This window comes from Haliotis rubra, unplaced genomic scaffold, assembly GCF_003918875.1.
Source record: "Haliotis rubra isolate DU_JTF1 unplaced genomic scaffold, ASM391887v1 Scf588, whole genome shotgun sequence".
NCBI classification, from domain to species: domain Eukaryota; kingdom Metazoa; phylum Mollusca; class Gastropoda; order Lepetellida; family Haliotidae; genus Haliotis; species Haliotis rubra.
This window is the reverse complement of record NW_025767288.1, coordinates 643297-658219: the sequence shown is the minus strand read 5'-3', so window position 1 is coordinate 658219 and position 14923 is coordinate 643297. Positions and strand designations below refer to the sequence as shown.

The window sequence follows — 14923 nt, the reverse complement described above, 5'->3', positions numbered from 1 at the left end:
TTACTCACTCACTCACTCCATTACTCACTCCATCACACTCTCACTCCATTACTCACTCCAGCACACACTCACTCCACCACTCACTCAGTCCATTACACAGTCATTCCAATACTCACTCACTCACTCCTTTACTTTCTCCACCACACACAGACCCTATCACACACTCACCCCATTACTCACTCCATTACTCACTCACTCCATCACACTCACTTCATCACTCACTCACTCACTCCATCACACTCTCACTCCATCACTCACTCCATTACTCACTCTATCACACACTCTCACTCGCTCCATTACTCACTCCATCACACTTACTCCTTACTCACTCCATTACTCACTCACTCCATTACTCACTCTATCACACACTCACTCCATTACTCACTCACTCACTCCATTACTCAGTCCATCACACACTCACTCCATTACTCACTCCATTACCCACTCATTCAGTCCATTACTCACTCCATCACACACTCACCCGATTACTCACTCAGTCCATTACTCACTCACTCACTCCATTGCTCACTCCATCACACACCCCATTACTCACTCCATCACTCACTCACTTAGCGTGTATCAGGCATCGAAATAACAAGCGCCATCACTGGTTGCTCACCCAAGCTTTCCGTGTGTGTCTCATAGTGTTGATATCTGTTTCCAAGATATTTACACAGGGTCTGATAGACCTTTTTAGGAAAAGCAATAATCAGAACTTAAGTGGCTGCTTGTGTTATCAGCAAACACATACAATCCAATACATGCTGGCAGATACACTTGCATCATTATCATTTTGAAATTAAACTCCCAAGCCGTCTAGTCAATCAAGCGCTTCTACGAGACGTGTCATTAATAGTACTCTTCGCGTAAACAAAGTTAATTTCAAACAACAAGCAACGAATTTTACCCAAAACAACTTTCAGAGACCACTTGAGACTATCTAGGCTGCAATCACAACGAGCTCAGCCCAGACATTACCCAGACACGGGGCAGACATATTTGTGTCAAGTTATTAAAATCTCCAGCATCTGTCAGAGGATAAAAAGCTACACCCATCCGTTCAGCAACAGCAGAGTAAGAGAAAACAGGTGAACTACATTGGTTCTTCAGCATATCTATCCGAGCTATGCTAAAGGAAGTGTATGTGTTGATGGTATCATCACTGTCACTTGTCTTCACTTCCTTCAGCTTTATTTTATTCAACGTGTTTGATTTTTTTAAAATCATAATATTTTAAGTGTTTTTACTTTTAATAAAAGAAAAGAAAAGCGACACAGATTAAGTCTAGACGGACTGGTAAGGGTTTTTCATTCGTTGACGCCATTTCCGATTATCTTGAGACATGCTCTACTTTCTGCTGTTTTCTGTTAATCTGGAAATCATTTATGTCGATTTAAGTTCTTTGGGAAAATGCTAAAAGGGAATGGTTTATTCCCGAAATACATCTAGTACAACCGAAATATGAATACACTACATGATAAAGGTCAATACTGTAATCTATAGATAGTCGAGTCAACTGCCGCATGATTTTGTCTAGACTTGCACAAGTCTCTTTGGTAAAATTAATAGTTTAAATGATAATTTCTTAAAAAAGATAATAAATAACAGACTGTCGGCTTATCTAAACTTGCCTCTTCGGAGGATAGAATTACTATACATCCAGCTCAGCATTCAGCACAGTCTTGGAGCAAGGCTAGATTTCTTCATGCAACATGAACTCTCTGTGTCAATATTAAGTCACACCTTCAGGGGACCGTGGGGTAGCCTAGTGGTTAAAGCGTTCGCTCGTCACGCCGAAGTGCTGGGTTCGATTCCCCACATGGTTACAATGTGTGAAGCCCATTTCTGGTGTTCCCCGCCGTGATATTACTTGGATGTTGCTAAAAGCGGCGTAAAACCATACTCACTCACTCACTCACTCACTCACTCACTCAAACGTTCATTAACCGGACAGTCTACTATATTTATTTGTTTTTTTTATTTCTATTTTATCGCTGAGGATCCATTGAGAGCGAATACTTTAGTTTTTCATTTTTCATCATCTCGAAGTCCGGACATTTGAGATATTGTTGAAATATTTTGTCAATACAGAAATGCAAAGGGTGTGTTTTTTGTTACTATTAGCAATATATTTGTAGGGGAGACAGTATCTTCTGAGTTTTATCCGCAATCCGCAGATCTTCTAGAACAGTGAGTGAGTACGGTTTTGTGTCGCTTTTAGCAACATTCAGGAAAACCACGACTGGGGACACCAGAAATGGGCTTCACACATTGTAACCATGTGGGGAATCGAACCCGGGACTTCGGCGTGACGAGCGGACGCTTTAACCACTAGGCTAGCCAACCGTCCCTTCTAGAACAGCTTTCCTCCCACATCAACCTGCCACGTCGTGTTATGATTAAAAAACCCGACTTAAATGAAACATACTCAATCACTTTATCTTAAATTAAACACACTCAATCAACATTATCAAAGTGATTACGCTCGTCTTTTTAAACGCTCCCAAATCAATCACGATATGTTGATGTCAGGATGCTCTATGTGGGTCTGTATCCTGCATGTGTTCAGTACACATAGACACACACGGTCTGATGTACCTGTCGCTGATGATTAAATCTGCAATAATAATAATAATAAGAAGAAGAAGAAGAAGAAGAAGAAGAAGAAGAAGAAGAAGAAGAAGAAGTCTTATAATGCGCTAATCTCCACGCAACAAAGCATGCTCAAAGCGCTAACACCCTGATTATTATTACTCCCGGATAACCCAACATCATTGTCTCAAATATCAAATATACTATCCCAAAAAGGAAACGCATAGGCGATTTGTTTAAAAAATAAATCTATTAATTACCTATTGTGTTCAAACAATCGTCCAGATATGTAACAGAAGTGTTCATAACATGAATTTACACAATTGCACAAGTAAAAAAATCGATTTTACCTGAAAATGTTGATTTTGATGAGATTTCTTACAAGAATCAAAAAGGCATCGCCACAACGCAACAAAAATCACCTTCCAGTTGAAATTGTGCAGTAACGAGCGTGCACTGTCTGGCAATAAAAATGCAGATTACTTTCGGAAATTGGCATTCGTTTTGAAGGAGTTTCAAGGTCAAATCACTACGCCACGTCTTGACTCTGCGACAAGGAAAATTGCCATTTAAGGATAATGCACGCTTGAGATTACCAATCTTCTTTGCCAGGCGTCTGAATGTTAGTATGGGCACGATATCACGGCTTGCAGCTCGTTACAACCAAACAGGTATAACAAATGACCGTCCCCGTACAGGCAGACCTCGAGTCACCACTGCAGCCCAAGATCGGTACATCCGGGTACTACATTTGCGTGATCGTACTGCCATGGGTGAGAGCACAGCAGCCAGGGTGCCTGGACTTTGAAGGATATCCGGTAAAACTGTACGGAACTGATTTAACACTTTGAACAAGAAGATTTAAATCTGTAGAACCAAGAGGAAACAACAGACTTATTGTTATAGTAACCTTGACGGTTACGTTGGGACCGTGCTACGTCGTCACCATCGCGCTCAACGTCACCGTTATCTAAAAGTATCCACTTGGTTTGTATAGACATTACCTTTTTCTAAACTGGTGTAAAAATTCATGCACTAAAGTCTATTTGTGGACGAGTTATACATGTTTGAAAATACAACATTTTCGCAACAGATTTCTGGCCTATGCGTTTCTTTTATACTTTATCAGAAAAAAAATAAATGTGAATTGAATAATTCATCTTGTTTGATTTGATTTTTCATTGTTTCAGTGTAGTTTATCTTAATAATACATTCAATATTTGATATTCTTTCGTATATAGTTGCATAGTTTATCAATATTTATCGGTTTGATCAGTATTTAATATTGTTTGATATCTCTTTTACTTCCGTAATCAGTATTTCATCAAGGTTTCACCAGCACATCTTACACACAAGGCATATGTAGTCAGCATACTTATGTCCCTTCTATTATTTCGTCTGGTATTCGATTGTTACTTTGTCTTATATCACTACAATTAATGTTTCATTTCCGGTTCTCTTGTGTTTATCAGAACTTGTCTATGATATATTCTAGTTTCATTTTCCCCTAGATATGTTTCTCCTCGCATCTATACTTTTATTTGCCTTCTCTTGCGGTGTAAGGATAGGCTTGTGGTTAAAGCGTTCGCTCGTCACGCTGAAATGCGGATTCGATTCCCCACATGGGGGCAGTGTGTGAACCCTCTTCCTTGTGACCCCCGGCGAGATATTGCTGGAATTTTGCTGAAAGCAGCGTAAGACTTGACTCACTCACTGCGTATATTCCCATGTTTTTCTATCCCTTTCTGTTCCGCAAGCAGGTTCAAATAAGGACATGCTTAGAATTTGACAAACTTTTAAAACCCGTACTGCCATCCACATTACCCTTAGAATCCGTACTGTGATCAATATTAACCTTACAACCAGAACTGTCATCCATATTGCTTTTAAAACCCCTACTGTCATCCATATTAACCTTACAACCAGTACTGTCATCCATAATACTTTTAAAACCCCTACTGAATCAATATTAACCTTATAACCCCTACTGTCATCCATATTACTTTTGTAAACCCCTACTGTCATCAATATTAACCTTACAACCAGCACTGTCATCCACATTACTTTTAAAACCCCTACTGTCATCAATATTAACCTTATAACAAGTACTGTCATCCATATTGCTTTTTAAACGCCTACTGTCATCCATATTAACCTTACAACCAGCACTGTCATCCATATTACTTTTAAAACCCCTACTGTCATCAATATTAACCTTACAACCAGCACTGTCATCCATATTACTTTTAAAACCCCTACTGTCATCAATATTAACATTACAACCAGCACTGTCATCCATATTACTTTTAAAACCCCTACTGTCATCAATATTAACCTTACAACCAGCACTGTCATCCACATTATTCTTAAATCCCCTACTGTCATCAATATTAACCTTACAACCAGTACTGTCATCCATATTGCTTTTAAAGCCCCTCCTGTCATCAATATTAACATTACAACCAGTACTGTCATCACATTACGTATACCCCCCCCCCCCTCCTGTCATCAATATTAACCTTACAACCAGTACTGTCATCGATATTACTCTTAAAACCATAACTGCTATCAATATTGACCTTTCGACCAGTGCTGTCATCCATTCTTAAAACCCCTACTGTCATCAATATTAACCTTACAAGCAGTACTGTCATCCATATTACTTTTAAAACCCTTACTGTCATCAATATTAACTTTACAACCAGCACTGTCATCCATATTACTTGTAAAACCCCTACTGTCATCAATATTAACATTACAACCAGTACTGTCATCCATATTGCTTTTAAAGCCCCTACTGTCATCAATATTAACATTACAACCAGTACTGTCATCATATTACGTATCCCCCCCCCCTCCTGTCATCAATATTAACATTACAACCAGTACTATCATTCATTCTTAAAACCCCTACTGTCATCAATATTAACCTTACAAGCAGTACTGTCATCCATATTACTTTTAAAACCCCTACTGTCATCAATATCAACCTTACAACCAGTACTGTCATCCATATTACCTTTAAAACCCCTACTGTCATCAATATCAACCTTACAACCAGTACTGTCATCCATATTGCTTTTAAAACCCCTACTGTTATCAATATTAACCTTACAACCAGTACTGTCATCCATATTGCTTTTGAAACCCTTACTGTCATCAATATTAACCTTACAACCAGTACTGTCATCCATATTACTTTTAAAACCCTTACTGTCATCAATATTAACCTTATAACCAGTACTGTCATCATCCATATTACCTTTAAAACCCCTACTGTCATCAATATCAACCTTACAACCAGTACTGTCATCCATATTGCTTTTAAAACCCCTACTGTGATCAATATCAACCTTACAACCAGTACTGTCATCCATATTGCTTTTAAAACCCTTACTGTCATCAATATTAACATTACAACCAGTACTGTCATCCATATTACTTTTAAAACCCCTACTGTCATCAATATTAACATTACAACCAGTACTGTCATCCATACTACCTTTAAAACCCCTACTGTCATCAATATATAAACCCTACTTTAGTACAAGTACACACCGGTAGTATGTCCTAGAAGTTTCATGTTTCTACCGATAACACTTAAGCAAATTCTCAACGTCATAAACACATTTAAGCCCTAATCAAATCATCCGATATACTTATCTATTCTAAATATAGATAACATCCCCCCTGAGGTCAGTATCTGTATAAAAACAACTTGAGCCACATCCGTACCACTGAGAGGTCCACTTACATACTCGTGCCAACGAATTGTTTTTATGTTATTTTGTCGCGATGTGACTTAACAATATTTCGAAAAAGGAAAATAATACATGTGCAGGAAATAAGATACACGTGAGTTGGTAGCGATGCTGGATGTTGGGTAGACTAATGCTTCCTCTCTAAATATATATAAGTTCAATGGTAACAAACAAGCCCATTTAAATTGAAAAGGAGCCCCAGGGAGACCAGAGAACCTGAGGGAATCTAGACTTGCTTTACTTAGCGCTTTAGTATTGCAGGGAGGGCTTGGCAGTAGGGGAAATAATGTGGTTCAGGGACTGTGAGACAGACTAGATGTTGGGTACCGTAGCTGATCATGGGAAGATGTGTGGGTTATTTCAACGTTGACGCTGTGGACTGGGAGATGAGTTGAGGGGCGGGATGTTGATAAACTGGGGGAGAGGGGAAGGGGTATATGAGTTGGCAAGGGTGGGATGTTGGCTGATGAGTTAATTATAACGTAAAAGGCAGGTGTAGATGTGTCAGTTAGTAAAATGGACAGTGCTATGTTGTGGAGAGTTTCTTGAACCAGGAAGACATTTGAGTCGTAATGGATATGGGAAGGACGGTAAAAGAGGGCGTGTAGGTTCTAAAAGTCACGGCATGGAGGGAAGGAAAGGCTGGATGCTCGCATAACGGGACAGAATTAGTTGAGGGAAGGGCGTGTATGTGTCGTAGTTTCATAAGCAGCAGAATAACATGAACAACATCAGGTTATAGGTAACATGCAGCACATGCATAACTGGATTCTGATGTTACTTTTAAACCTGGCGCTTATCACAGCATATTATGCATACAAATCACTCATAATTTGGGTTTAAGCAATCCAGCTTGATATGTGTGAGTGAGTGGTGTGTGAGAGAGAGCGAGCGTGTGTGAGTGAGTGAGTGAGAGAGTGTGTGTGTGAGAGTGTGTGTGTTTGTGTGTGAGAGAGAGCGTGTATGTGAGAGAGAGCGTGTGTGAGAGAGAGTGTGTGTTTGTGTGAGACAGAGAGAGTTTGTGTGTGAGAGAGTGTTTTGTGCGTGTGAGAGAGAACGTGTGAGTATTAGAGAGAGCGTATTTGTGTGAGAGAGCGTGTGTGTGTGTGTGTTTGGAAAGAGCGCGCGCGTGTGTGTGTGAGAGAGAGAGAGAGAGTGTGTGTGTGTGTGTGTGTACATGCCTCTATGTCCTCACATCATCAAGAACGTCAATCTAACATTCGGCACGAAATGCTTTATTTGCTCAAACACCACGTCCCACCAGTCTAACAATAACAACCTATTCCAAGGATGTATTTCAAGACGGCTCCACTCCTACCGGTCTTTCAGGGGGCAGCAGCCGACGACAACAGCTATGTACAAGCTTTACATCGTGTATATTTCAGTGATCCGCGGAAGCACTCTTATTGAAATGTCAACCCTCAGTCCCGTGTCACAGCGAACACGAGACATCTTTCGTCACGGCTTCATCCATCACGTTTGCTGATCATACGGGCTCGGTGTTGTTCAGCGTGGACGCCTAATGAAACATGGCGTCGAACGTCAAATATGTTAAACGTTATTTATGGGTGTTTGTAGACATTGTTGATGGCTCCCGTGTAAACAATGACAGACCTCCAAGGTTGAAATGATTCTGCGAAGGGTTTCCGATTCGCTATTTGTATATTTGTATTTGAGCAAATTACTAGAAAAACAACAACACGATTTTATGATTGAAAGCTGTGTGTTTGAACCTTCTCCACATCATGATTATATGTAAGATGCGTTATCATACATGAGTGAGCTTAGTTTTACGCCGCTTTTATCAATATTCCAGCAATATCACGGCGAGGGACACGAGAAATGGGTTTCACACATTGTACCCACGAGGGGTATCGAGCCCAGGTTTTAGGCGTGATGAATGAACGCTTTAACCACTACGCTAACCCACAACCTTTACCATGCAACCTTTACCAGCATACTTAACAGTAACCCACATGCTTTTATTTCGAGAATAGAGTGGCCTTTTGAGTAGCTGAATGGTTTGGATACATTTCTGATTCCCTGAATCCTGTTTTGCTTTCGTTGCTACTGTCATATAGCCTAGTTTCAATTTGTCTTGAATACTCCTGTGAAATTGTTTTTCATTTTAATATTGACATGGTGTGTTCTACATTTAAACTGTGATATTTATCTTACTGTTTATAGACCGGCGCCACATTGCTAGAATATTGCTGAGTGCGGCGTAAAACTAAACTCACTCACTCACTCACTCATCGCTCTATGGCTGCAATATTGCCAATACAAAGTAAAATCATAACTCACTCACTCACTGAGTCTAGTTACTTTGAATTAATGACTCCCAGGTCTTGTTTACAAATCACACCGTATGTATTCGATGCTCTGAGAGATCACTTTGAACTGTAATTAAATAATTTGGTTAAAATAAATTTGGATAAGTAACAACAAATCAAAATGCTTGTTAGTCATAACTGTTGCCCGAGATTTTTCATAAATTATGAAATCTTGCGGCCTTCACTTCTTCCCATGAAACAGACCACACATGTACGTCTAATACGTTGATAAACACAATAGTGTGTCGTTTATTCCCAGCTCGTGCTGTCATTCTTCTTTGTGTAATCATTTCCCGTCAATAGTGAAGTCTCATGGAAGTGTTCACTTGCTCTCACAGCACGCCCCAGCAGAGTCACGTGACGCCTCCGTCACGGAGCCAATTAAAGATCGGGAAATCCAACACCGCGGCGCGCTCAGTTATATGAGCGTTAGGAAGCGAGCGAGCGCTAATGCAAGTAGTCGTCGATTTCTAACTATAAGCAAAATGGATAGCTCGTGGATATACTGTGTGATATGTGCTCTTGTAATATTCCCATACGGAGGTAAGTGAAATATGTATATTTCATGTCAATTTCATATGGCAACTCCCACGTGACAGTGGCGCCAAGATGGTTCTGCGAATCAAGCATGTGTATTGTCATGGTAACAAGGATTATTTGTATTTTTTTATCAATGACAAAGGATGGTGCTGGTTTTATAAGTCCGTTAATTCCCAATAGTGCTGTTCAATTTCACATCGACACGAAATTGATTCATGTTAATTTCTAATGAGTTCATTATATCAGAGTGTATGAGTCATAATAGAGCACAGGGCTACAGGCTGTCCCATTGAGATCATAACAGTTCTTTGTCTCATAGAACAAGGAAATGGTCCATTACTTTGCGCCTAAAGGAGGGCCATTCCTTTCAAAACATACACGATGTGGTGGTAACGAGAATCACAGCTCATTGAACACCGATAGTCATATCTGTTTGTTTCTTGTTAAACTGATAGGCTTGATATCGACATTTGAATAACAACGTACGTGTCCTACCAGGTTCTGACGTGATGCCTTTCCGAATCATTAAAAGCGAGTAGGTTTCACTTTACTGACATTAGTCATGATATTGACATGAAATAGACAAATAAACATGTTTTTGGCACCATAATTATTAAAAAAATATACGTATTTTATTTCACTATGCATTGTAGCATAAACATGAAATAGACAACTGAAAAATTACGTATTACCATATTTTGAGAATATGAATATCTCTATAACAATATAATCACAAGCACTTGTAGTGATATTGACATGTAATAGACTATATATAATATTGTGGCTTCTAAATTGTATTTCTACACTACCGTTGATTTATGACAAAGTTATGGTTATTTAATATTAATTATTATTAACAAATAAATTCCGTCATGTCAACAGCCAACCAAATCAAGATCGCTAGCGCTGTTACGTTGTGCAAGGTCGTCCTTCCCATAGAACGGAAAAGGCACACATTCAATGTTACAGGGTCCTACGGGAAGGAGTATAAGGAGGGCGGTGCTTGTAGCAGAGAGGAAACAGTGAAATTATAGAAAGTGTTACAAAATACGCTACACGCCTTTATTAGTCAGGTGTCATGTTCATATTTGACGTAAACGCTCTATTATATTATCCCGTTCACGGTCCGCTGGATCTGACATTGTCACGACTTCCAGCCCTATGTAGCAGGACCCGCCGAAACAACGATGTTATGGCCTTTACAGCATCACCGTGTGGTACGACGGTGACAGCCTTCCTGACCTCACCGTTACGTTACTGTTTACTCGCTTTGACCTTTAGGGGAGTTAGGAGTACTATGTTTATAATTATTATTGATATCATAAGTAGTTGTCGTAGTAGACCACTGCCATCAACTTGATCATCGTCGTCATTATCATATGGTACGGCGGAGACAGCTTTCTTGATCTCGCCGTTACGTTAATGTTTCTCACATTGACCCTTAGAAACACGGTTAGTTAGGTTTACTATGTTTATAATTATTATTGATATCAATAGTATACCACAGTCACCAACATCATCATCATCATCATCATCATTATCATCGTAAGCATATGGTACGGCGGAGACAGCTTACTTGACCTCGCCGTTACGTTAATGTTTCTCACATTGACCTTTAGAAACACGGTTAGTTAGGTTTACTATGGTTATAATTATTATCAACATCATTTATCATTTAAGATTGCTATTATTATAATTAATATTAATGTCATTAGAAGTAGTCGTGGTAGACCACCACCATCACTACCAGCACTACCACCGCTATCCCCTTCCTCCTCCTGATCATCATTGTCGTCATCATCATCGCCATCATCATCATCATCATCATCATCATCATCATCATCATCATCACCATCATCACCAAAATAATCATCATCATCATTTTCACCTGCCAGCAGGGTACAATAAGAGAGATCAGTGCAATCAGCAGTACGCTAAATACGTATCCATACTAATAACTATCCACTTTAATGTGCACCTACGTATTTTTTTATGTGTTATTTACGTATTTATCCTTGGGCTATTACATATTCCCTGTTGTACATTGCAGTGAGTCAGACATTAGGTGCACGTTATAGATCAGCTTGCCTAAGTTAAAATTGGACCAATTACGATTCCTCATGCACTTATATATAGTATTCCCAGAAATTATTGAGAAAGTTGTTTCGGCAAATATCTAATACATGTATAGAAACTATAGAAGTTTTACTTAGACGAATATGTTGAGATATGATTCTTTTACAGTCTAAGTGTCTTTTCAGTACTTTGTGTGGAGACCTCCTTGCCCTGCAATACACGACTGAATGCGCATAGGTACACTACCTATCAAATTTGTAGGAAATCGTGTGACCGCGTATTCCAATATTCGACCACTTTTTTCGTCATATCCTCAATATTTCTAACTCCTTTTTGGTTTATTAAAGTAACACCTATTTTAAAATTCTATTATCAGTATTAGGAAACAAAGATTTTCTCAATAATTTTGGGAAAACTGTATATTAACGGACTAATTAAAGCCGGACGAACTGTTAAACACGGGGGGTACTTTCCAAATCCCACGTCACTCACTAGCTTTTTTATGGACATAATATAAACTTCGTATACAACTAAAGTTATATAGATTGATAGCAGCAGAATACTTGTACTGCTGCCTGCCGTGTGAGTGTTTTGAGTTTTTTATAACATGGAGCAGAGTTGGCCCAACCGTTTAGGTTGCTATGCAGAGTTACGTCCCTTGGGTACGCCAGACAACTGTAATTGTGGGTTCGAATCCCGGGTTGCCCCGATTGTGTTTTTAGGTGGATTTCGCCTGTTTGGTAAACTTTAGAGAACTGTATCGCTTTTCTCCATCATTGAAATAACTGGAATACCTTTTCAAAACAATTTCTCTAACTCCTCATATCACCCTTCTGTCTGGGGACGAAGTCGGTACACCTACAGAATACCGGATGCCTACCAGCCATATCGTTTAGTGTCACGCTAACCATAACCATAGCCCTAAACCTTACTTAACCTTACCCTTACCCTTACCCTACCTTACTCTTACTCTTACTCTTACTCTTACCTCTTACTCTTACCTTACCTTACTCTTACTCTTTTACCCTTTACCTTACCCCTTTACCCTTACCCTACCCCACCTCTTACTCTTACCCTTACCCTTACCCTTACCTTTACTCTTACTCTTACTCTTACTCTTACTCTTACTCTTACCCTTACCCCTTACCTTACCCTTACCCTTACCCTTACCTTACTCTTACCCCTTACTTTACCCTTTACCCTTACTCTTTACCTTACCCTTACTCCTTACTCTTTACTTTACCCTTACCTTACCTTTACCTTTACTCTTACCTTACCCTTACCCCATACTCTTACTCTTACTCTCACTCTTACCCTACCCTTACCCTTACTCTTACCTTACCTTACCCTTACCCTTACCTTTACTTTACTCTTACTCTTACCCCTTACCCCACCTTACCCTTACCTTTACCCTACTCTTACTCTTACCCTTACCCTACCCTTACTCTTACTCTTACTCCTTACCCCTACCCTACCTTACTCTTACTCTTACCTTTACCTTTCTTTTACCTTACTCTTACCCCACCCTTACCCTTACTCTTACCCTTACTCTTACTTACTTTACTCTTACTCTTTACCCTTACCCTTACCCTTACCTTTACTCTTACCCTTACCCTTACCCCTATCTTTACCCTTACCTTTACCTTACTCTTACCTTTACTCTTACTCTTACCCCACTTACCTTACTCTTACTCTTACCCTTACCACTTACTCTTACCCTTACTCTTACCTTACCCTTACCCTTACCTTACCCTCTTACTCTTACTCTTAATTCCTTACCTTACCCTTTACCTTACTCTTACCCTTTACCCTTACCCTTACCTTTTACCTTACTCTTACCCTTACCCTTACCTTTACTCTTACTCTTACCCTTACCCCACCTTTTACTCTTACCCTTACCCTTACCTTACCCTTACTCTTACCCTTACCCTTACCTTTACCTTTACTCTTACCCTACCCTGACGATTTCGACGATCGACGACGAACGATTTATTGACGACGACGATCGACGACGATGACGACGACGACGTGACGATGATGACGATCTTTGATTCGACGACGATTTTACCGAACGACGACATCTTTGACTTGATCGATTTCTTTGATTTGACGGATGATGAATCGACGACGATTTATCGACGATCTGTGTTCGACGATTTGACTTCGACCTTTGACGATTCGACTTCGACGACGATCTCGACCGAACGACTTTGTCGACGAAATGACGACTTATCTGACGATGACTTTGACGACGATGATATGATGGATTGACTTGACGACGACGACTTTGATCGACCTTTATCTTTTGACGATTGATTTGACGACGATTTATCTTATTTCGACGATTTCGACTTTATGACGATTTGACCGGATCTTTGACGATTGATGATTTCGATCCGGACGACGACGACGGACGGATTGACGACGATTCGACTGACGACTTCGATGACTTCGACTTTATCTTCGACGACTTTGACGATTTTATCTGACGACTTCGACGATGATGATTGACGACGGACGACGACGATGATGATCTTTATCTTTATCGACGATGGACGACGACGACGACGGACGGACGATCGACGTGACGATTGACGATGATGACGACGACTGACGATTGACGTACCGGACGATGATGACTTATCGACGATGGATGACGACGGATTCGACCTTTGATGATGATGACTTCGACGACGGATGGACGACCTCGACGGATTGATGATTCGACGGACGATGATCGACGATTCTTATCGGACGGATGATGACGGACGACGATTTCGATGATCGACGACGAAAGACGGACGATGACGATTCGACGATGATGACGACGACGACGGATGACGACGGAGATGATTGACGATGGATTCGACGACTTTGACTTTATCGATGATGACGACGGACGACGACGAACGATGATCTTTATCTTTGACGGATGATGATGACGACGACGATCTTTTGACTTTGACGATGATCTTCGACCTGGATGATCTTTGATGACGATGACGATTGACGACGACTTTATCTTTACGACGACGACGGATCTTCGATGATCTTCGACGATTTGATGGATGATTCGACTTTATTCGACGACGATCGACGATGATTATTTCGATGACCTTTATCGACGGACGATGATGATTCTACCTTTGATTCTTTGACGGATGGATGACGGCGACGGATGATGATTAACGAATTTGACGACGATCGACGTGATTTCGACGACGGATGATGATGACGATGATGACGGACGACGACGACGACGATGGATGATGATCTCGACTTTATCTTTGACGATGCTGACGACTTTATCTTTGATCCAATTTATCTTCTTATCCCGCATCTTTATGACGGATGATGATGACGACGACGATTCCGGATGATGATGACGACGATGGATGACGACGGACGACGATGACGACGGACGATGATTTATCTTTATCGACGACGGACTTTATCGACGATGGATGATGACTTTATCTTTATTCGACGATGATGATTCGACGACGATGAGATGACGACGACGACGACGGATGATGATGATGATCTTTATCTTTATCGATGTGATGATGACTTTATCGACGACGACGACGGATTTACGATGACTTTATCTTTGACGATGAT

The 14923-nt window shown here is 40.2% G+C and overlaps 1 protein-coding gene across 1 annotated transcript in view; it reads left to right on the top strand.

The window, feature by feature from the left end:
* The first annotated feature begins 9079 nt into the window (after nt 1–9079).
* LOC124254949 (adhesion G protein-coupled receptor L3-like) overlaps nt 9080–14923 on the top strand; it is a 73800-nt gene continuing 67956 nt past the window's right edge. Inside the window, exon 1 of the mRNA XM_046688786.1 lies at nt 9080–9229. Coding sequence (XP_046544742.1) covers nt 9109–9229 — 121 coding nt within the window. The 5' untranslated portion in view covers nt 9080–9108. The remainder of the gene's footprint in view (nt 9230–14923) is intronic.